General features: G+C 45.4%; 1 protein-coding gene across 2 annotated transcripts in view; it reads right to left on the reverse strand.

The window, feature by feature from the left end:
- LOC129836315 (zinc transporter ZIP11-like) overlaps window positions 1-25,738 on the reverse strand; it is a 144,499-nt gene that overhangs the window by 10,891 nt on the left and 107,870 nt on the right. For both annotated transcript variants that reach the window (XM_055902438.1, XM_055902357.1), the window contains exon 7: window positions 16,658-16,727. In XM_055902438.1, the coding sequence (XP_055758413.1) occupies window positions 16,658-16,727 (70 nt within the window). The remainder of the gene's footprint in view (window positions 1-16,657; window positions 16,728-25,738) is intronic.

Below are 25,738 nucleotides of genomic sequence, written 5' to 3' on the forward strand. Positions count from 1 at the left end.
TTATTGGAATAGCGGAATCCCTTCAAATGCCCGACCACTACGTCCGAGTCTTCCCTGTGTGAGAACATTCTGAATGTGCAATGCTATAATGATCTCAGGTGAAAAGTCTGTATTGAAAGACCCTCTTGGCGATCCAAACGCTCCTCTTGCTACTATTAATTTAATATTACAAATCAATTATACTGTGTGTGTGTTAATTGTTCACAAAAACACTGTGTACAAAAAGTTAAACAACGTGTTATAACATGGGGTATGAGAATAAGGTACACAACATGACCAAATGTATGTGAACACCTGCCAACATCTCATTCCAAAATCATGCACATTGATATGGAGTTGGTTCCCCTTTCCTGCTATAACAGCCTCCACTCTTCTCGGAAAGATTTCCACTAGATGTTGGAACATTGCTGCAGGGACTTTCTTCCATTCAGCCACAAGAGCATTAGTGAGGTCGGGCACTGATGTTGGGCGATTAGGCCTGGCTCGCAGTCGGCGTTCCAATTCATCCCAAAAGGGGTTTGCTGGGGTTGAGAGTTCAGGGCTCTGTGCAGGCCAGTCAAGTTCTTGCACACCGACCTTGAAAAACCATTTCTGTATAGACCTCGCGTTGTGCACGGGAGGGATTGTCTTGCTGAAACAGGAAAGGGCCTTCCCCAAACTTTTGCCACAAAGTTAAAAGCACAGAATGATCTGGAATGTTGATGAATCAAGGAATGTTTTTTTGCTCTACTGAAAGTGATTTACTTTGAAAACTTGACTGCTGATATGCACAATTTTGGTGGATTTCATTAAGAGTGGACTAATGGACAAAACACCCCAAACAATGTAGTGTTGTATTCCTCATTTGATCAAGTGAAATGTTGCACATTAAAGGCCCAGTGCAGTCAAAAACGTGAAATGCCTGCGTTTTATATATACTGAACAAAAATATAAACACAACATTCAACTATTTCAAAGATTTTACTGAGTAACAGCTCATATAAGAAAACCAGTCAATTGAAATAAATAAATTAGGCCCCAGTCTATGGATTTCACCTGACTGTGAAAACAGATATGCATCTGTTGGTGACAGATACCTTTTTAAAAAAGGTAGGGGCGTGGATCAGAAAACCAGTCAGTATCTGGTGTGACCACCATCTGCCTCATGCAGCGCGACACATCTCCTTCACATAGAGTTGATCAGGTTGTTGATTGTGGCCTGTGGAATGTTGTCCCACTCCTCTTAAATGGCTGTACAAAGTTACTGGATATTGGCAGGAACTGGAACACGCTGTCATACACGTTGATCAACAGCATCCCAAACATGCTCAATGGGTGACATGTCTGGTGAGTATGCAGGCCATGGAAGAACTGGGACATTTTTAGCTTTCAGGAATTGTGTACAGATCCTTGCAACATGGGGCTGTGCATTGCCATGCTGAAACATGAGGTGATGGCGTCGGATGAATTGCACGACAATGGGCATCAGGATCTCGTCACGGTATCTCTGCGCATTCAAATTGCCATCGATAAAATCCAATTGTGTTCATTATCCGTAGCTTATGCCTGCCAATACAATAACCCCACGGCCACCATGGGGCACTCTGTTCATAAGATTGACATCAGCAAACCACTCGCCCACATGTTGCCATGCACGTGGTCTGTGGTTGTGAGGCCGGGTTGGACGTGCCTCCAAATTCTCTAAAACGACGTTGGAGGCGGCTTATGGTAGAGAAATTAACAGTCAATTCTTTGGCAACGGCTCTGGTAGACATTCATGCTGTCAGCATGCCAATTGCATGCTCCCTCAACTCGAGACATCTGTGGCATTGTTGTGTGTCAAAACTGCACATTTTAGAGTGGCCTTTTATTGTCCCAAGAACAAGGTTCACCTGTGTAATGATCATGCTGTTTAATGAGCTTCTTGATATGCCACATCTGTCAGGTGAATGAATTATCTTGGCAAAGGAGAAATGGTCAATAACGAATGTAAATAAATTTGTGCACAAAATTAGAGAGAAATAAGCCTTAAGTCTATATGGAACATTTCAGGGATCTTTTATTTCAGCTTATGAAACATGGGACCAACACTTTACATTTTGCATTTTCATTTTTGTTCAGTGTATATTTCCACACTATGAGGATGGAATAATACTGTCACATTGTGAAAATTATGATAATGCCCTTTTAGTGTAAGAGCTGTCAGCCTGCTTTGGCTTGCCTGGTGATATCACCAGGAGGGACATTATTTAATAGACCAATAAGTAAGAGTGTTCCAAACCTCTCTGCCAACCTCTCTGCCTACCTAGCCAACACTGCTAGCTAACACTGCTAGCTAGCCAACTTCTACCGAATAGCAGCACTGTAGAAACTTACATTACAACGGAACGACTTGATTAGCGTAGTGTTAGCTAGTTGTCTCTGCTGTCCTTGTATCCATGACAATTGTGTAGTTTAGAGAAATTTAGAGAAACTGTCGAGGTCACCTAGCCAGCTTCACTTTCAACAACGCAGCTACTGCTAGCCAGGCTACTTCACCAGCCAGCAGTGCTATATCATTTTAGTCAATAAGATTTGTAATTTTATTGATTTTTTGCTACGTAAGCTTAACTTTCTGAACATTCGAGACGTGTAGCCCACTTGTCATTCTAATCTCCTTTGCTTTAGCGTAGCCTCTTCTGTAGCCTGTCAAATATGTGTCTGTCTATCCCTGTTCTCTCCTCTCTGCACAGACCATACAAACGCCTCACACCGCGTGGCCGCGCCCACCCTAACCTGGTGGTCCCAGCCCGCACGACCCACGTGGAGTTCCAGGTCTCCGGTAGCCTCTGGAACTGCCGATCCGCGGCCAACAAGGCAGAGCTCATCTCAGCCTATGCGTCCCTCCAGTCCCTCGACTTCTTGGCACTGACGGAAACATGGCTCACCACAGATAACACTGCTACTCCTACTGCTCTCTCTTCGTCTGCCCACGTGTTCTCGCACACCCCGAGAGCTTCTGGTCAGCGGGGTGGTGGCACCGGGATCCTCATCTCTCCCAAGTGGTCATTCTCTCTTTCTCCCCTTACCCATCTGTCTATCGCCTCCTTTGAATTCCATGCTGTCACAGTTACCAGCCCTTTCAAGCTTAACATCCTTATCATTTATCGCCCTCCAGGTTCCCTTGGAGAGTTCATCAATGAGCTTGATGCCTTGATAAGCTCCTTTCCTGAGGACGGCTCACCTCTCACAGTTCTGGGTGACTTTAACCTCCCCATGTCTACCTTTGACTCATTCCTCTCTGCCTCCTTCTTTCCACTCCTCTCCTCTTTTGACCTCACCCTCTCACCTTCCCCCCCTACTCACAAGGCAGGCAATACGCTTGACCTCATCTTTACTAGATGCTGTTCTTCCACTAACCTCATTGCAACTCCCCTCCAAGTCTCCGACCACTACCTTGTATCCTTTTCCCTCTCGCTCTCGTCCAACACTTCCCACTCTGCCCCTACTCGGATGGTATCGCGCCGTCCCAACCTTCGCTCTCTCTCCCCCGCTACTCTCTCCTCTTCCATCCTATCATCTCTTCCCTCTGCCCAAACCTTCTCCAACCTATCTCCTGATTCTGCCTCCTCAACCCTCCTCTCCTCCCTTTCTGCATCCTTTGACTCTCTATGTCCCCTATCCTCCAGGCCGGCTCGGTCCTCCCCTCCCGCTCCGTGGCTCGACGACTCATTGCGAGCTCACAGAACAGGGCTCCGGGCAGCCGAGCGGAAATGGAGGAAAACTCGCCTCCCTGCGGACCTGGCATCCTTTCACTCCCTCCTCTCTACATTTTCCTCTTCTGTCTCTGCTGCTAAAGCCACTTTCTACCACTCTAAATTCCAAGCATCTGCCTCTAACCCTAGGAAGCTCTTTGCCACCTTCTCCTCCCTCCTGAATCCTCCTCCCCCTCCCCCCCCCCTCCTCCCTCTCTGCAGACGACTTCGTCAACCATTTTGAAAAGAAGGTCGACGACATCCGATCCTCGTTTGCTAAGTCAAACGACACCGCTGGTTCTGCTCACACTGCCCTACCATGTGCTTTGACCTCTTTCTCTCCTCTCTCTCCAGATGAAATCTCGCGTCTTGTGACGGCCGGCCGCCCAACAACCTGCCCGCTTGACCCTATCCCCTCCTCTCTTCTCCAGACCATTTCCGGAGACCTTCTCCCTTACCTCACCTCGCTCATCAACTCATCCCTGACCGCTGGCTACGTCCCTTCCGTCTTCAAGAGAGCGAGAGTTGCACCCCTTCTGAAAAAACCTACACTCGATCCCTCCGATGTCAACAACTACAGACCAGTATCCCTTCTTTCTTTTCTCTCCAAAACTCTTGAACGTGCCGTCCTTGGCCAGCTCTCCTGCTATCTCTCTCAGAATGACCTTCTTGATCCAAATCAGTCAGGTTTCAAGACTAGTCACTCAACTGAGACTGCTCTTCTCTGTATCACGGAGGCGCTCCGCACTGCTAAAGCTAACTCTCTTTCCTCTGCTCTCATCCTTCTAGACCTATCGGCTGCCTTCGATACTGTGAACCATCAGATCCTCCTCTCCACCCTCTCCGAGTTGGGCATCTCCGGCGCGGCCCACGCTTGGATTGCGTCCTACCTGACAGGTCGCTCCTACCAGGTGGCGTGGCGAGAATCTGTCTCCTCACCACGCGCCCTCACCACTGGTGTCCCCCAGGGCTCTGTTCTAGGCCCTCTCCTATTCTCGCTATACACCAAGTCACTTGGCTCTGTCATAACCTCACATGGTCTCTCCTATCATTGCTATGCAGACGACACAGAACTAATCTTCTCCTTTCCCCCTTCTGATGACCAGGTGGCGAATCGCATCTCTGCATGTCTGGCAGACATATCAGTGTGGATGACGGATCACCACCTCAAGCTGAACCTCGGCAAGACGGAGCTGCTCTTCCTCCCGGGGAAGGACTGCCCGTTCCATGATCTCGCCATCACGGTTGACAACTCCATTGTGTCCTCCTCCCAGAGCGCTAAGAACCTTGGCGTGATCCTGGACAACACCCTGTCGTTCTCAACTAACATCAAGGCGGTGGCCCGTTCCTGTAGGTTCATGCTCTACAACATCCGCAGAGTACGACCCTGCCTCACACAGGAAGCGGCGCAGGTCCTAATCCAGGCACTTGTCATCTCCCGTCTGGATTACTGCAACTCGCTGTTGGCTGGGCTCCCTGCCTGTGCCATCAAACCCCTACAACTCATCCAGAACGCCGCAGCCCGTCTGGTGTTCAACCTTCCCAAGTTCTCTCACGTCACCCCGCTCCTCCGCTCTCTCCACTGGCTTCCAGTTGAAGCTCGCATCCGCTACAAGACCATGGTGCTTGCCTACGGAGCTGTGAGGGGAACGGCACCTCAGTACCTTCAGGCTCTGATCAGGCCCTACACCCAAACAAGGGCACTGCGTTCATCCACCTCTGGCCTGCTCGCCTCCCTACCACTGAGGAAGTACAGTTCCTGCTCAGCCCAGTCAAAACTGTTCGCTGCTCTGGCACCCCAATGGTGGAACAAACTCCCTCACGACGCCAGGACAGCGGAGTCAATCACCACCTTCCGGAGACACCTGAAACCCCACCTCTTCAAGGAATACCTAGGATAGGATAAAGCAATCCTTCTGCCCCCCCCCCCTTAAAAGATTTAGATGCACTATTGTAAAGTGGCTGTTCCACTGGATGTCATTAGGTGAATGCACCAATTTGTAAGTCGCTCTGGATAAGAGCGTCTGCTAAATGACTTAAATGTAATGTAAATGTAAATGTAAAAGCTAGTTTTCAGTGTTCCCCTTCCCACTCAGACCACTCCCAGACAGTTCTAGCAAAATTCTTGCTTGAGAAATATCTATTTTTTTAGGAAGCTATTTTTGTTAACTTTTTACTGTAATTGTTTTCAATTAAAATGGTAAGGTATTTAATTTTTTCCCAGAAATGATTTGATAACGATATTAAAAAAAGGCTGCATTGGACCTTTAACTGCTCTGCATTAGCTGCTGTAGAACTTCTGCCATGCAAAAATACATTGACAATCTGCAGAGAAATATAATATCATTTACTAAACAACAGTTGGACACTTGTCATGGGTCTCATACAACATAGATACAAATAACTCGCTATGTGGTAAAACAGATCTTATCTAATGTTATCAAAAGTCCTTGGCTTTAGGTAAAAATTGTCCATTGAGGACACGTGTCTCGTGTAGTGCTACCCGAGGTGTGTGTATATAAGGAGGGGGACTGAGCATCATAAACGGCATCATATCTGAAGAGGCAGTGTTTCAGAATGAAGGCTGCTGTAGCTCTGCTGGTGTTGCTGTCCTGTCTGTCTGGGACATGGCCTTAGGGAGGGAGTGGAGGGCTCAGAGAGAATGACATCACTCAACAGGGTCACAGCACAGGCAGAGAGCATAGTGATCTCTCCATTTCTCATTTCTCCGTATGAATTAGTATGAACAAGATTTTCTTACTCATCTGTTTATATGAGCATGAAAAGATTAAGTTGAAATAATTTCAGACCAAGCAGCCGAGCTGTCAGCCATGGGCGCCAGTGACAGCCAGCGAGAGAGAGGTGGAGGAACTGAAGAGAGACAACGCAGACAGACCAAAGGTGGCCTTCTCAACTGGTTTGACATCAGGATTTGTGGGACCATTTAATACTGAAACCACACTGGTCTACACTAGAGTCATCACTAACATTGGTCAAGCCTACAGCCCAACAACAGGAATCTTCACAGCACCAGTGAGAGGGGTCTATAACTTCAGATTCAGACCTTGTAGTAACCAGAATGTGAGTCGTACTGATATTGTATTGTATAATAATGGACAGAGAATGATGTGCAATTTTGAATACCGAGCTGATTTAAATCTTAGATGTATATTTAATGGGGTCATTATGCAGCTGGAGAAGGGAGATGTGGTGTACATGAGGCTCCCCTTTGAGTACCAGCTCTTTGATAGTGATTATAATCACAATATCTTTAGTGGCGTCCTGCTCTTCCCTATGTGATAAAGCCAACTGCTGTAATGGTCTCAGGTGAGTCTGTACTGCAAGACCCTCTTGGAGACCCAACGCTCCTCTTACTACAACGAATAAAGCATTAAAAAATCAATAATACTGTGTATGTGTTGTTCGTTCAAAGACACTGTTTACCACATTATATTTGGGTTATGATGGGGTAAGACATTGGTACTTGATGTTACTTTCTTCAAGACTCAAAATGGGTCTACTTTAGGGCTGTGGCGGTCATGAAATTCTGTCAGTCTGTTACTGTCATGCAAAAGTATACCGGTCTCACTGTAATTCAACATTAATTGACATAATTGTGAATGATACTGATACTGATGGAGGGACAGTAGAGCCTTGAGTACCAGGCCATTAGGACCTGATGGAGGGACAATAGAGCCCTAAGTACCAGGCCATTAGGTCTTGATGGAGGGACAGTAGAGCCCTGAGTACCAGACCATTAGGATCTGATAGAGGGACAGTAGAGCCCTGAGTGCCAGGCCATTAGGACCTGATGGAGGGACAGTAGAACCCTGAGTACCAGGCCATTAGGACCTGATGGAGGGACAATAAAGCCCTAAGTACCAGACCATTAGGACCTGATGGAGGGACAGTAGAGCCCTGAGTACCAGACCATTAGGACCTGATGGAGGGACAGTAGAGCCCTGAGTACCAGACCATTAGGACCTGATGGAGGGACAATAGAGCCCTGAGTACCAGACCATTAGGACCTGATGGAGGGACAATAGAGCCCTGAGTAACAGGCCATGACCCAGTCTGTAATACCTACATGTTTCAAGCAGACCACCATAGTCCCTGTGCCCAAGAACGCCAAGGTAACCTGTCTAAATAACTATCGCCCCGTAGCACTCACATCTGTAGCCATGAAATCAGATCGTCAAAAACATCTGCAGCTGCACCATTGAGTGAATCTTGACTGGCAACTGCTTGGCATCCAACCGCTACAGAGGGTAGCGCGTACGGCCCAGTACATCACTGGGGCTGAGCTCCCTGCCACACATATTGAGAAACACCCACAGTACACATACACACCAATATACAAATCTATCTAGGTCAGTCAGCATGCAGCAAGCTTAAAGTGACAGTGCTACTCTCCAACCCCTTTCATAGTTGCTACATTAATCGACCTCCAGTGTTAGTACTTGGGGATCTCTCTCTCAGTCTTCCTACAGTTCACTGTAGAGGCCCCCTCACACACCACTAGGCCCTCAGCAGTCTGGAGTGCCACACAATGTCCTCTGACATCCCACCCAGAATGAGATTGACACTAAGAGCCTTCACGCTCACCGTCTTAGAACGGGCACAGAGTCTGAAATGAGTGCACCATGTAGGGAATAGGGCGACATTTGGGACGCAGACTGAGATAACGTCACCGCCTGTCTGTCTACCTGACCTTGTTCACTTTCACTGGGTTTCTACTCACTCTTCTTCCCTCTCCTCCTTTTCTCCTCCATCTACCTTCTACAGTACCCTCTCTCACTCGTTCTACCTCTACGAGGATTTTTATCTCTTTAGACCTCATTCTTTCTATACTCTCTCTGTCTCTCTCTCCCCGTCTTCCGCTCTACTCGCTCTCCTTCCCTTAAAACTCTGAAGCTACAGCACACGGTGAAGTCCACGGACCTCGGCGACACGGTGAAGTCCACGGACCTCGGCGACACGGTAAAGTCCACGGACCTCGGCGACACGGTAAAGTCCACGGACCTCGGCGACACGGTAAAGTCCACGGACCTCGGCGACACGGTAAAGTCCACGGACCTCGGCGACACGGTAAAGTCCACGTACCTCGGCGACACGGTAAAGTCCACGGACCTCGGCGACACGGTAAAGTCCACGGACCTCGGCGACACGGTAAAGTCCACGGACCTCGGCGACACGGTAAAGTCCACGGACCTCGGCGACACGGTGAAGTCCACGGACCTCGGCGACACGGTGAAGTCCACGGACCTCGGCGACACGGTGAAGTCCACGGACCTCGGCGACACGGTGAAGTCCACGGACCTCGGCGACACGGTGAAGTCCACGGACCTCGGCGACACGGTGAAGTCCACGGACCTCAGCGACACGGTGAAGTCCACGGACCTCAGCGACACGTTGGTTATAAACAACATAACACTCAAGATTGCAGAAACAAACCGTTTGTTGAGGAGGCTATTGGAGGAGCGTAAGGAAAGAGAAGACAGGAGTGTCAAACCATTTCTCGCCTATCAGGACAGGCATGCTTCAATGCTTCACGCACGCACACATACATACACATAAGCAGTGTGAATTACAGCGTATCAAACATGTCAGCTGCTTTAAGAGGGCCTGAGTGCCATAGCGGAACCTGACTTCATAAAGACACGATTCTTGTGCTGTGTGAGAGAAAGAGAGCCTAGTGGTTAGTGAAGCAGTGAAACACCATGCGTTGCGGTAGCAAGCCCCCTTATACCTCCCTCTCATTGACATCTGTAATAACAGCAGGATTTGGCTGCACTCCGGCCCTCATTGCCACCTGTGTTTGTGTGCGTGTTTGTTTGTGTGTGTGTAATGGCATAGGGGACAATTCAGTTCAATTGGCTAACACAACACAGTGCAAGCTCCGCCCACCACTGCCACCTCCAATAGAAGAGCCCGGATGCAGCGAGTCACAATGGCTTTGATCTCTGCTCCAGCAAAACCTTCCAGCTAACAGGAAGAGCATGAGCTCAAAGTTACAATAATATCAAAAGGTTTTCACAGTATGGCATGATTCTGTATTGATTCCATATCTCATGCCAAATAGTTGAAATAGATCCACATGATAGGAAACAGACAATGTGAACAAGTACTTTTTCCATATTGGGTTCATTATGACAGCTATATCATGACTAGACTGTAGTCTGAAAACAGCCCATTTCATGACAGCCATTATAGTCTGCCCTGGCCAACCCAGGAGGGAGGGAGGGAGAGAGAGAGATGGAGAGAGGCAGAGAGAGAGAGAGATGGGGGAGAGGCAGAGAGAGAGAGAGAGAGAGAGAGAGAGAGAGAGAGAGAGAGAGAGAGAGAGAGAGAGAGAGAGAGAGAGAGAGAGAGAGAGAGATGGGGGAGAGGCAGAGAGAGAGAGAGAGATGGGGGAGAGGCAGAGAGACAGAGAGAGAGATGGGGGAGAGGCAGAGAGACAGAGAGAGAGATGAGGGAGAGGCAGAGAGAGATGGAGAGAGGCAGAGAGAGAGAGAGAGATGGGGGAGAGGCAGAGAGAGAGAGCGGGGGAGGGAAACGGGGAGAGAGAGTGGTGCTAAACCCACCGAGCTCAGAGGGGCTCTCTGCTGGGGAGGGCCGGAACTCTGCAGACCCCAGAGGACTGAGCCAACAGCACAGGAATGCTGTGGTTTGGACCACTCTGTGTGTGTGTGTGTGTGTGTGTGTGTGTGTGTGTGTGTGTGTGTGTGTGTGTGTGTGTGTGTGTGTGTGTGTGTGTGTGTGTGTGTGTGTGTGTGTGTGTGTGTGTGTGTGTGTGTGTGTGTGTGTGTGTGTGTGTGTGTGTGTGAGTGAGTGTGTCAAGGTTTCTGTTAGGAAAATGTGGCACCGGACATTTGACCAGCCGCATTTTAATTTACCGGACCCATATGCATTGGGGTGCGTAACCTGATTATGGCATCCACCCACAGTGCTCAGAAAGACATTAACAGAACATGCAAGTCAAGGATGCAATGGCGTGTGTCCTTCTCACCGAATTCTGATGCTCACTATGAAGATGGTAGAATAACTGTCCACATTGACTTTTCCTCAGCCAACAAGACGAGTAACAAACAGAAGAATCCCTAGCCTATCAATCTACTATCCCCCATAGTAGAAAAGTTGACCTCTTCTATTGGTCAACTTGTCGTTCTGGGCCGGTTTCCCGATAGCGAATGAACATAGGCTTACGAGTGTTGCATCTTTCCTACAGCGGCCGAAGATGTAACATGCATTTCCCAAAACACAACGCAGAGAGAACGTTTGCTAAGTGCGTCGTTGGAGCACGTGTCTGTACCACTGTACAGGTTGTATGGATCGAAAGACAGGGAGCGCTGCTCTCGGATCAACTTTCTCTCCTCACATCTTTGGCCGGCATTAGATTGAGCGTTTTAAAGTGCAACGTTACTTATGACGGTTTCCGGAAACAGCTCAGAGATTTAACGATGCTCCTACGAAAGGTTCTAATGATGAACTTAAGCCTTAAAGATGACTTTGGGAAACCGGGCCCTGTCCAAGAAATACACTCTGGGACAGTTGTGGAACGTTAGATCCCAAATTCAAAACAACCAGTACGTCAAACTAACTTCAGAAAGAATTGAGGCTGAGGCAATACATCCGAACATTTCGCAAAACATTTTGATAAACTAATATTTCTTCACATTATAGCTACGCAGCAATGCACAGCTGGCTACACGCAAATGTTCGTTACATGATGTAGTTAGCGGAAAGCACCATTGTCAAAAAGCTTACTCCCCCTGCCAGCGGGTTCATGTGACAGATGAAAATATCTGTTTGAAATGTTGAAAGATGGGAGATCTAAAGATGCAACAACTAGCATGGGTTGCTAATATGACTAGAATTGTGCCTTTGGCTACTGGACAACGAAAGAAAGCGGATTTAAAAACAACAGAACATGATAGAAATAAGCTACTTATTTCAATGGCACAAGTCTTTATAAAATAATTGCCTCCACGTTTATAGAAATGGATTTTGGCTCGGCTACTTTGAAACAAGGCAAGACATGCATCGTAATATGAAGTAAAACGTTCAGGTTTCAAACAATTAAGTATATGTTTGCAAAATGCTTACTGCCTTCAGCTCACATTGCAAAGTGGTGATTGGCGCGCTAAAGCCTGCCTATCGCTGCTTCAATTACCAGTTGAAAAATAAAAATAGCAGTTATTTTTAAATCATGGCCATCAAAACCTATTTTAACACGTGATTGAGTTTATAACGGTTGCACAATAATTGGGCTTATAAAAGAATGTTTCCCTCCAGCAGGAACAGGAGCTGTAGCAACAACTCTCTCGCTTTGGCTCAAACTAGGCTCTGTATCTGTATTCGGTGCACATGTAATAAATAAGATACATTACGACAAATAAAATACACACGCACCAATTTAATTCCTTCTAAATTATGCAAATTAACCTATAGACCAGGGTTCAACTAGATTCAGTATCAGAACAATTTTTTCTTGAGCGGATGGTTGGGGTGCCGGAACATAATTACAAATCATTTTTAGATTGCAAATTGACTGCAAGAAGACCAAACAGAAATAATACTTAACTAAAACATAATAAATTCAAACCTTGCTTAGATGCTCTATTATGCGTGGGAATACTTGGGGAACAGTTTTCCTAAATTAAAATCATTTGGAACTGATTCCTGGTGTTTTACAGTCTTATGTCCAACAATGAAAATTCAAAGGCCAAATAAATTCGAGGGCCAAATAAAAAACCCCGCAGGCCACATTTTGCCCACGGGCCGCAAGTTGGGGAACGCTGCTATTGGCCAGGTGTCAAACTCATTCCAAGATGGGCAGAGTGTCTGCGGGTTTTCGCTCCTCCCTTGTACTTAATTGATGAATTAAAGTCACTAATTAGTGAAGAACTCACCTTTCCTAGTTGTCTAGGGCTTATTTGAAAAGAAAAAACTAAAACCAACAGACACTAGGCCCTCCATGGAACTAGTTTGACACCCCTGCTATAGACCGATAAACATGACAGCTCAAATGCATTTACATCAATTAATAGGCTAAAAAGCATTATTTCAACATTTTAATTGATTGGCTTTTCATTTTGGTCATCTGCCAAAAGCTGTTTTTTATCAGCTAACAGAAACCCTATTGGACTGACTGGGTCTGCTGCAGTTACAAAAACTCTTGATCTTCCTGTCCGGGTTGGCGGCCCCCTTAGGTTCGTGCCGTGGGGGGAGATCTTCGTGGGCTATACTCGGCCTTGTCTCAGGATAGTAAGTTGGTGGTTGAAGATATCCCTCTAGTGGTCTGGGGGCTGTGATTTGGCAAAGTGGGTGGGGTTATATCCTGCCTGTATGGCCCTGTCCGGGGGTATCGTGTCTCCCGACTCCTCATGTCTCAGCCTCCAGTATTTATGGTGCAATATTTTGTGTCAGGGGCTAGGGTCAGTCTGTTATATCTGGAGTATTTCTCCAATCTTATCCGGTGTCCTGTGTGAATTTAGGTATGCTCTCTCTAATTCTCTCTCTTTTTCTCTCTCGGAGGACCTGAGCCCTAGGACCATGCCTCAGGACTACTGATCTCATGACTCCTTGCTGTCCCCAGTCCACCTGGTCATGCTGCTGCTCCAGTTTCAACTGTTCTGCCTGCGGCTATGGAACCCTCACCTGTTCACCGGACATGCTACCTTGTCCCAGACCTGCTGTTTCCGACTCTCTAGAGACAGCAGGAGTGGTAGAGATACTCTCAATGATCGGCTATGAAAAGCCAACTGACATTTATTTCTGAGGTGCTGACCTGTTGCACCCTCTACAACCACTGTGATTATTTGACCCTGCTGGTCATCTATGAACATTTGAACATCTTGGCCATGTTCTGTTATAATCTCCACCCAGCACAGTCAGAAGAGGACTGGACACTCCTCATAGCCTGGTTCCTCTGTAGGTTTCTTCCTAGGTTCCGGCTTTTCTAGGGAGTGTTTCCTAGCCACCGTGCTTCTACACCTGCATTGCTTGCTGTTTGGGATTTTAGGCTGGGTTTTTGTACAGCACTTTGTGACATCTGCTGATGTAAGAAGGGCTCTATAAATACATTTGATTGATTGACTCTCTTACTATTCAAACTAATGACTACAATACACTCTAAGAGGCTGCGCACAAGAGGCCACTTCACACTCAATTTGCAGACAATTCACACAAATAGGCATGCTGTAACCCAACATTTAGACTTTCTTTGACTTTCCCCCAAAAAATCTTGGGTTAAGATAGGTAGAAACGCATTGCAATACCACTGGTTATGTGAAAGAATGTAGCCTGAAATAATTTAAAAAGTAAATACATTGGGAAGTGTTTTTCTCAGCTTGGCTGAGGAGGCCTCTCTTTGTTAAATCACTTTCCTCTGGCTGACACACACACACACACACACACACACACACACACACACACACACACACACACACACAAGGTTATACAGCAGCTGGAGAAAGGCAAAACCACTGGGATGGAGAGAACCTGCTCACGGCGGCCACTCTGCCTCCTGTGAACAGGCCTGCTAGAACACATCAAGGAGAAAGAGGTCAGGGCTGAGCCAAGCATAATCCGACGAGCGGCACCTGAAGGACAGCTAACACAGCTACCAGAGGACAAGAGAGGCTTTCACTAGGAGAGAGAGGAGGGAGCGAAAGAGAGCGAGAGAAAGAGCGCGAGAGAGAAAGAGATCTGGTGCTGCCAGCGGCTAGTCCGCATCTGGAGGGCGGTCTCCACACATTCCTCTGGATTCCTGCTCCCCTCCCTCCCGCCTCTCAATCGAACCATTAACAGACACACACAAATGCGCGCACAGACCCAGACACACAAACATGGAGACACCCACACAAGCAGGTGAAACATGCATAGACACCAACAAACAGATGGATAGACGTATGCATGCGTGGACAGACAAATAGATATGTTCACTCCAGTTGCGGTCAGTGCCGCTCAATTTTGATTTCTTCATGAGCATGGCCTAATTTCTATTACAGCATATTAGATGACTGTCATTCATATTCCATTCACCCAGTCCAATGTAACAGCGATAGGTTTAGGCTATTACATGACAGTAAAATTTTCCCTATACCCATCATGAGGTTGCTACAACCTAGCCTATGAATGAAAGTTTACAATGTAGGTACACACAGGTCGAGAGACAAATTTGATGTGACACATGGACAGACACTGACATTCAATACCGCCTTGCACACTCTTGCCTGCATCTAGCTGATCTAGGGTGTGATCATTAGTCCAACAGTTGCAAAAGTGAGTTTCTATTGGACAAATTCAGGTATGTTCATCCCCGTTTCATTCAGTTTGCTTCACTTTTTTTTTTTATCTACAGAATCAAATGAATTCACCCCCGATCACATGTAAACATAGTTCACTTTCATAGCAGCCACGTTGTATTCCTTCTCACATCTACACGCTCTCCTCTTCTCACCTTTTCCCTTTACCAGTGGACTTCAATGCACAACACATCAACTATATGTGACCAGGTGAAAAAAACTTTCCAAACCATAACTGCTACACAAGAAAACCTTTCCAAGCCAAACCATATCACATCTGATACACATAGCCTACATCGTTGTCACTATTTTAACTAAAGCAACGTCCTCGTCAACATAGCTAATAGAACTAATGCGTTAGTAAACCCACTACAATCATGCAGTAAAGTTACAGTGTACAGTCAGTAATCAGTTACACCAACGGGCCCCTGTGGCAATAAATAAGTAAAAGCTTACGTTAACTTGGAAGAGTTCCAGTGTTGTGTTGGATAGTGATAGCCAGCTAGCTAACATAGCATCCCTCTGTTTGAGCAGGGTGTTTGAGTAGGCAAAACTAGCTAGCTGCATTTGCTAGCTAAGTAAGCAAAACTGAAAAAAATAAATGAAATCTGTCTCTTGCTTCTCCTTCATTTTGGAAGAAATGAATTTGTTCAAAACTGCTTCTCTGTCTCTGAGTCAACTACTCTCCTCATTTTATGCACTGCACTGCTAGCTAGCTGTAGCTTATGCTTTCAGTATTAGATTCATTCTCTGATCCTTGGGTTCCCTGGGTGAACAACATGTTAGTTCATGCTGCAAGAGCTCTGATAGGCTGGAGGACGTCCTCCGGAAGTTGTCATAATTACTTTACTGTGTAAGTCTATGGAAGGGGTGAGAACCACGAGCCTCCTAGGTTTTGTATTGAAGTTAATGTACCCAGAGCAGGACAGAAGCTAACTGTTGTCCGGCTACACCATGGTGCTACCCTACAGAGTGCCGTTAAGGCTACTGTAGACCTTCCTTGCAAAACAATGTGTTTTAATCAATTATTTGGTGACGTGATGATATTTAGTATAGTTTCATCTAAATAGGAGAACTTTTTAAATGGATAACTTTTTTAATTGTCCTCCCCTTCCTCCTCTGAGGAGCCTCCACTGTCATCCTCGGAGGCTCATGCATTATTTATAAATTAAATATGCAGTACCAGTGGTGGCCACCGGGTGGTAGCAGCACACAGCAGAGAGCCGGGGCCCAGACAAAGCAGAGCAGCCAGGCACAAAGACAGGCTGTTTTGTCCTCCTCATCCCCAAAGAGTAAACAGTGCTTTCTCAACGGGAGGAACAAGTGATGCTCCTGTCTACTGACCACATGGTATGTGGAGGAGGATTATGATGACACACACACAGATAAACGCACGCACACATCAAATCCCAGGCTCTTATGACCGAGACCTAAAGCAAGGGCATCTGATCGTGGTCGAACCATTAACCAGATGTGTCTAAATCCTAAAGGAGCTGTGGTCTGTGGCCATAGACATAGGTCACATTAACCAATAGTGTAGACTAGGGCCTGGGTAATATGGTGACAAAGGTGATATCTACACAGTGTTGGAACAAAGGTATGGAAGGCAGTTGTGGTATAAGTCTGTTTTCTTACCTGGCACTCTCAAATGTGGCAGATGAGGTCTTTCCTATGGCTCCAAACCCTACACCCACAGCCAGGCCCTCTGCAAGAGAACACACACAGCCATGCAGGTTAAAATATGTGTGTGTGTTTGTGTATGTGAGAGAGAGAGAGAGACATCCGGAGAGAGAGACAGAGATAGAGAGACAGAGAGAGACGAAGACAGAGAGATACGAAGACAGAGAGAGAGGCAGAGAGAAACAGAGGGAGAGAGAGAGAGAGCAACAAAGAAAGAGAGCGACAGAGAGAGAGAGCGACAGAGAGACAGAGATAGGTAGAGAGAGAAAGACAGAGAGGAGACCGAGAGAGACAGAGAGGGAGATTGAAAGAGCATGGACAAGTGAGAATAGGTAGGGAACGGTTATAAAGAGCTGGTGAGTCAGAAAGTACAGTCAAGAGTTTTTTCGAGCTTGGCTGCTTGGCTCATCAACCAGAATTAATAAGAGTTCACATCTATATTGAGTGTATTACTGAGAGTAAGAAGAGGAGGAAGGCAGAAAGAGAGACAGCTCTCCGTCTTCTCTGTCTACTGAAGGAGAGACGAGTAACACCCGCAGCAGGACAGACAGGATCCATGCCTCCAGGCTATTCACAATGAAGTGTGTGTTAAAATATAATAGATTTATCAATGAATGACTGTATGATTTCCTACTCTATCAAATCTAATTCTCTCACTGAGCGGCTGGGTGCGGGTTGGGTGTGCAATACAGTCTTGCACGAGCACCCACTCTCTCTCTTACTTACGCTGGTGTGAGCATGAAAGCACGCACACACTTGTACCAGCAACCAACTCCTTCTAATTGGACACAGCAGCTTCCAGCTGGGTATCTCTTCTCCCTCTCCCCTCTCTTCTTCCTCACTTCCTTCCCCCTTTCATTTTTAACACTGGGATATAAATACAGCTTAAAAAGGCCACAGGTTAGACTGACAGCCGTACACACACACAGGTAAAGATTCTCCTAAAGGTCTGTGTGTGTGTGTGCGCGTAAAGCCTGGCTGAAAAACACACACAGAGCTCCATACCTCACTCCCTGGACTGACTGGTAGCCTACACCATCAGTGGCAAATGCCATAGGCTCGCTCCCTCTCACAGAAAAATATGAAGCCTGCAGCAGTACTGTATTAATACCACCTATAGGTACTAGTAGACTATAGTATTGTATATGGAATTAAGAATATATAAACATATGGATGAGCAATTTCAGAGCGGCATAGACTAAGACACAGAAGAACAGAACAGAATACAGTACATACAAATGAGATGAGATAATGCAAAATATGTTTTTCTTTTAAAAGTAGAGTGACCAGTGTTCCATTTATTAAAGTGGCCAGTTATTTCAAGTCTATATATATAGGGCAGTAGCCTCTAATGTGCTAGTGATGGCTATTTAACAGTCTGTTGGCCTTGAGATAGAAGTTGTTTTTCAGTCTCTCGGTCCCTGTACTGTACTGACCTCGCCTTCTGGATGATTCGGGGTGAACAGGCAGTGGCTCGGCTGGTTGTTGTCCTTTGTTATCTTTTTGTCCTTCCTGTGACATCGGGTGCTGTAGGTGTCCTGGAAGGCAGGTAGTTTGCCCCCGGTGATGCGTTGGGCAGACCGCACCACCCTGTTGCACCTTCTTCACCACACTGTTTGTGTGGGAGGACCATTTCTGTTTGTCAGTGATGTGTACGCCGAGGAACTTGAAGCTTTCGACCTTCTCCACTGCGGTCCTGTCGATGTGGATAGGGGCGTGCTCCCTCTGCTATTTCCTGAAGTCCACGATCATCTCCTTAGATTTGTTAACGTTGAGTGAGAGGTTAATTTCCTGGCACCACACTCCCAGACCCCACACCTCCTCCCTGTATCGTCATTTTTGGTAATCAAGCCTACTACTGTTGTATCGTCAGCTAACTTGATTATAGAGTTAGAGGTGTGCTTCGCTACACAGTCATGGGTGAACAGGGAGTAAAGGAGGGGGTTGAGCACGCACCCTTGTGTTGTTTCCTACCTGGACTGTGCATGCTCTGAGAATGCGGCTGGGAATGCCGTCTGGGCCAGCAGCCTTGCGGGGGTTAACACACTTAAATGTCTTACTCACGTCGGCCACGGAGAAGGAGAGCCCACAGTCTTTGGTAGCGGGCCGCGTCGGTGGCACTGTGTTATCCTCAAAGCAGCCATTAGCCGTGGTACATTGGCAATATACCACAAACCACCCTACTTTCGGCAAATCTGACCACGACTCCCGCGGTTTATTGCTTAAGTATAGCATAGTTACAGTGCATTCAGCAAGGATTCAAATTTTGTTACGTGTCGTGTCTTTGGCATCAATAAAGTGAAGACTTATTTTATCAAATCAATTCTCTGTAATTATTATTACGTGGTTAAACTAATCATGTAAATGTAATTAACTAGGAAGTTGGGGCACCAAGGAAAATCTTCAGATTACAAAGTTATAATTTTCCTAATATAACTCTTCAGATATATAAATATCTGATCAATTAGTCTTCTAATTAATTAATTATTCTTTACCTCACTTTAGTCTCATTCCAAACGTTGTAAATTATTGGTTATCTGCACGAACCAAGCCTTACTATGAATCATCCATACACCAATTGGCTTAATCATTTATTTACTAATTAACTAAATAATCACAGAAATGCATAAACCAACAAACAGTAGATATGGTTACAAGGAAACGATAGGGGGGGTTCCCTAGTGGGCTAAGCCGATATGACGGCTTGGTGGACAAAGGGAAGTGGGTGTGGACTGAGAAGGGCGCGAAAGACAAAAGAGTCACTATACAGTTGCTAATTATATTAATTGAAATGCTAATCCTTTGCACATGAACGCTCACTCATTCGGGAATAATTGCAATCAATATATATTTACGCTCAGTGTGTCGTCGTGATCTCTGTTGGAATCGTCCGTCTTTCAGTTGGAAAGTTCATCCACGCGTCACTCTCTCTGCTTCCTTGAAGTTTTTCGTGGTTAGGATGGATACTTCAGAGTACCATTCAGAAATGTTCTTATAGAATAGATGTTTCGGCGGTTGTCGGTCTTCGCATCCAACGGTACATAATTTCTAGCTGCAGACTAGTAATTAGTATCTAAGATTTGCTCTTATTCTGTCGGGATCGATAGTCTCAGCGTTTAACCATTTCCACCCGTGTAGCCAATGCTCCACGTGGTTTGGTTAGGAATTCAACAACCATTACAACCTTAGCTTATACTGAGGTTTTTGTGGTCTCTACTCAAACCTTTGCCCCCTTGGTAATCGAGGTACGCATGGTCTGAAGAGGATTTCTTCAGATGGGGGTTTTATTCCTAACAGTAGAAAAGGTCTGTCCCATGAGCCAGATCATGTCGGTGCTCATGGAGGAGGGTCAATATCTTAGTTAAACTTTAAAGGGAATACAATTCTCTCACATTAACAGTTTAAAATCACATTACATAATTTCACAAATAGTTTCATCTTTACTCATTCATTTTATACAATAATTAGACGCAAACCTCATAACGGAGGCTCCTGTATAAACAGAGTTATGGTAATGTGGCTGTATTGTCTTTCATGAGGTCACCACATGAAACAAAACGGACCGGGTCGTAGCAGGCTTCTCCACCGACCGTTTACATATTCTCCAAAACATGGATATTGTTCAGTTCTCAAGTTCTGTGATGTACAAGAAGTTCCTTTGTTCTACTGTGAAACTCTCTCTCTCTATACTGCATGGCCATGAGGAGAGAGTCTCCTCCAGGAATTTACGACCTGAGATAACAGAACCTGGGTGTAGGAGGGAGAGAGAGGTGGTGAGAGAGAGGGGGATGGTACTCGCTATACCCAAAGAGGGCCACGTCATGACATACGTTACAGCCTTATTCTAAAATTGATTAAATTGTTTTTTTTTCCACTCTTCAATCTACACACAATACCCCATAATGACAAAGCAAAAACAGGTTTTAGACATTTTTGCAAATTTATTACAATTAAAAAACTGAAATATCACATTTACATCAGTATTCAGACCCTTTACTTAGTACTTTGTTGAAGCACCTTTGGCAGTGATTACAGCCTCAAGTCCACTTGGGTATAAGGCTACAAGCATGGCACACCTGTATTTGGGGAGTTGATCCCATTCTTCTCTGCAGATCCTATTAAGCTCTGTCAGGTTGGATGGGGAGCGTCGTTGCACAGCTATTTTCAGGTCTCTCCAGAGATGTTCGATCAGGTTCAAGACCGGGCTCTGGCTGGGCCACTCAAGAACATTCAGAGACTTGTCCCAAAGCCACTCCTTGGCTGTGTGCTTAGGGTTGTTGTCCTGTTGGAAGGTGAACCTTTGCCCATGTCTGAGATCCTGAGTGCTCTGGAGAAGGTTTCAATCTTGGTTTCATCTGACCAGAGAATTTTGTTTCTCATGGTCATTGAGTCATTACGTACCTATTGCCAAACTCTAAGCAGGCTGTCATGTGCCTTTTACCGAGGAGTGGCTTCCGTCTGTCCACTCTACCATAAAGGCCTGAGTGGTGGAGTGCTACATAGATGGTTGTCCTTCTGGAAGGTTCTCCCATCTCCACAGAGGAACTCTGGAGCTCTGTCAGAGTGACCTTCGGGTTCTTGGTCACCTGCCTGACCAAGCTTGGTCCTTCTCCCCCGATTGCTCAGTTTGGCCGGGCGGTCAGCTCTAGAAAGAGTCTTGGTGGTTCCAAACATCTTCCATTTAAGAATGATGGGAGGCCCTTGTGTTCTTGGGGACCTTCAATGCTGCAGAATTTTTTTGGTACCCTTCCCCAGATCTGTGCTTCGACACAATCCTGTGTCAGAGCTATACTGACAATTCCTTCAACTTCATGGTTTGGTTTTTGCTCTGACATGCACTGCCAACTGTGGGAACTTATATAGACAGGTGGACTCCAATCAAGTTGTAAAAACAAAGTTATTTACATTTTTTATTTTTAACAAATTTGCAAAAACGTATAAAAACCTGTTTTGCGCTTTGTCTTTATGGGGTATTGTGTGTAGATTGATGAGGGTGGGAAACTATTTAATCAATTTTAGAATAAGGATGTAACGTAACAAAATGTGGAAAAAGTTAAGGGGTCTGAATACTTTCCGAATGCACTGTATATACAGATGCACAACATTCCAAGCTTCACTGAAATACCTCATCTTCCATTGAGGGGCTTCATTACCATCAGTGCTTTCAAGTCAAGTCAAGTCAAGAGCCATCTCACCCCATCATCACATTGCCTGATTTACTAACGAGCTCTTTAATCATTGGGAATTGGCGTTTTTTTTGTTGGTTGGGGCAGGTGATGAATATTCCCTCAGATTGAAATACATACGATATTTAGATAAGGTCATTACAGATGCATAACAGAATCATTTCAGTGGGAGGCACCCACTCTCCATCAGTCTCAATCGGCTGCTCTGGTCTGGGCTTGTTGGTGCTGGAGGAGCCATTAAAAACTCAGGCAGGGGGAGTAATACCTTCATTTGTCACCATATGAGACATTAGGAGGGGTGCTGCCTGGGGGGAGGATCAGTCTCTAGCGTCACAGTGGCACAGAGAAGGCGGTGAGTTTGATGGGGCGGAGGGGGTTGGTCTTTCCAATGTGGGAACCATATTTCAGTAATCAGCTTTCTACAGCAGTGTTAATCAAGTACATGCCTCGAGGACCGCAGGGGCGATCAGGGATTGATTCCAAAAATATAAAGAATTGTACACGCTATTCCAAGACATATGCCAAGCTTTTTGAGAAGATGTACAGTACCAGTCAAAAGTTTGGACATAGCTACTCATTCACGGGTTTTTGTAGAATAATAGAATAATAGTGAAGACATCAATCCTATGAAATAACACATATGGAATCATGTAGTAACCAAAAAAGTGTGTGAATCAGGCCTTCGTTGTCGAATTGCTGCAAAGACACCACTAATAAAGGACACCAATAATAATATGAGACTTGCTTGGGTCAAGAAACATGAGCAATGGACATTAGACTGGTGGAAATATGTCCTTTGTTCTGATGAGTCCAAATTTGAGATTTTTGTTTCCAATCACCTTGTCTTTGTGAGACGCAGTGTAGGTGAACGGATGATCTCCGCATGTGTGGAGCCATCTCACCCCATCATCACATTGCCTGATTTACTAACGAGCTCTTTAATCATTGGGAATTGGCGTTTTTTTTGTTGGTTGGGGCAGGTGATGAATATTCCCTCAGATTGAAATACATACGATATTTAGATAAGGTCATTACAGATGCATAACAGAATCATTTCAGTGGGAGGCACCCACTCTCCATCAGTCTCAATCGGCTGCTCTGGTCTGGGCTTGTTGGTGCTGGAGGAGCCATTAAAAACTCAGGCAGGGGGAGTAATACCTTCATTTGATGTTGAGATGTGTCTGTTACTTGAACTCTGTGAAGCATTTATTTGGGCTGCAATCTGAGGTGCTGTGAAATCTAATTAACTTATCCTCTGCAGAAGAGGTAACTCTGTGTCTTCCTTTCCTGTGGCGGCCATCATGAGAGCCAGTTTCATCATAGCGCTCAATGGTTTTTGGGACTGCACTTGAAGAAACGGATTGACTGACCTTCCTGTCTTAAAGTAATGATGTACTGTTACTTATCTTTACTTATTTGAGCTGTTCTTGCCATAATATAGACCTGGTCTTTTACCAAATAGGGTTATCTTCTGTATACCACCCATACCTTGTCACAACACAACTGATTGGCTTTAACACATTAAGAAGAAAATAAATTCCACAAATGAACAAGGCACACCTGTTAATTGAAATGCATTCCAGGTGACTAACTCATGAAGCAAGTTGAGAGAATGCTAAGAGTGTGCAAAGCTGTCATTAAGGTAAAGGGTGGCTACTTTGAAGAGTCTAAAATATAAAATATATTTCTATTTGTTTAACACTTTTTTGGTAACTACTTGATTCCATATGTGTTATTTCATAGTTTTGATGTCTTCACTATTATTCTACAATGTAGAAAATAGTTGTTGTTTTTTATGTTTAAAAAAAAACTTGGATGAGTATGTGTCCAAACATTTGACTGGTACTGTAAGTTTGTTGACTCACTAGCAACATTTAACGACAGCGAGTTGTGTGTAGGTGAGCGCCTGGCATTGCTATTACCATGTTGTCAAGGCGAGTGGAGAGACTCTTCAGACTCTTGTGCCATTCAGCGACTGACTGAACAGCCTTGTGCTTGGGGGAAGTAACCATCTTGACATTTGATGTGTCATACATGACAGCAAAATAGAGGGTTTGTGGATCTAATTCCATGATGGATGGTCTACTCCTGGAAAAGGTGCAAAGTTCAACTTGATTTAAGTCCCATGGTTGATAGAACCATTAGTAAGAGAGTGGGACTTTACAATAGATCAAAGTGCTCTGAGCAGTGGCCACTTTGCTAATACGGCTAACCTTGTGATACTCTAAATGCATTAAATAACACCAGATAAGTGTGTGAGAGTCACTGTGGAAGCTAAGTTTAATAGCATCCAGTCAATCATCGTTATCGTTTTTGTAATTTATTACAATCCCCATTCACAGAAATGTTGGTGTCCCATTCTCTTCGAAAAGCCGTCACACTCCTGTCATAGCGCTGTCGCTAGGCTATCATAAAAATGTCACGCTGTCACCATAAAGTGTCAGAAACTGCCATAAAGCTGTCATACGGCCGTAATTATTCTGTTATAGCGCCGTCTTCTTGACTCTACATAATAAGTGTTGACAAGGTCAGAATGACTACAGAAATAGCACAAAATCATCTAATTGCCAGGTAAGAGTTTGGTCTGTGTGCTAGAAAAGGCTTGCCTGACGACTCATCCTGAATTTCAGTCCGCTGCTCTATCGATCGCTAGACACATTGTCTGAAACTGCCATCCTCGAAGTCGATGAGGGGCGTTGTACAAAACAAATTCATCAGCGATTGGATCGTCTCCAACCAATCAGACTATCGTAGTTGATAACGTCATCATGCAGGCCCGGCTCAGGCCCAACCCAGCGGTTTCTGGGACCAATCAGAGTGGTCAGAATGTGTTCACATTCTACAAGATGTCCGGAAAGTAACACTAGTGGGCGTGGTGTTGAGCCGGTGGATGGGTAGTCAGGTTAAGAAAAGACTGGAGTTGGCAAAGAAGTGTGAAGAGAAGAAAACTCGAAACTCGATGGTTTGGATAGAACATCTCTCATTAGCTAGAGAGTTGGAGAGAAGCCGGCAAACAGACATGTGCATCTTCAAAGCGGTAGAGAAAAATTGCCCGTAATATGCAATATGCCATTCTAGGCATGTTAAAAGGGCTGAGGTGGCCGCGAAAAGACGTATATAGCTTAAGTGCCCTAATGCATCAGCTATGAGGGGATACAGAAATAAACCATTCTGGAAATGAATTATAATGGTTTCCTATCAGCTCTCATCACTCCAATCCCTAGAGATGATCAACACTCCTTTTCTAGGTAGGAGGGGTGGGATTACCATTCCTAGTATTGGGGGTGAAGCGTATGCAGAGACACACACAGAGACAGACAAACAAAAACACTCTTCCATGTACAGTAAATAACTTTGTTCTCGGCTTCCTGTGTTCTCTCTCTGTGGTCAAAGTTTACTGTATTTAGTTGATGATGAAATTGAAGTTTGCTGGTTTTCGCTCAAGCCCGGTCAAAGCGGCTGTGTATGTATACGCGTGCACAGGCACGTGCACACACACAGTCAGCATGGAAACAGAGGTGTAGAGGAATGTGGGAGAGTATACTTAGTGAAACTACTGAGTCAAGACAAATGATCTATAACTGTATCTAAATATGCCTCTTTCAGTGTAAGGTATAGTAAACATGAGGACATGGCTTGGAGATAAAGAGAAGTGGACACGATACTAGGCTTAGGCAGTATACCGTATATACCGTATACCGGGGTATTTGGAAATAGCCACATGCTGGTTTTTCAAAACCGTTGAAACAATTTCTTCAATACATTTGAATACTTGCAACTTATTTTTAAGGAAATACCTGCAGTCAACTTGTGCAATGCTTTATGAGATAAAGCATTGCACCAAAAAGTT

Source organism: Salvelinus fontinalis, chromosome 1 (assembly GCF_029448725.1).
Source record: "Salvelinus fontinalis isolate EN_2023a chromosome 1, ASM2944872v1, whole genome shotgun sequence".
NCBI classification, from domain to species: Eukaryota; Metazoa; Chordata; class Actinopteri; order Salmoniformes; family Salmonidae; genus Salvelinus; species Salvelinus fontinalis.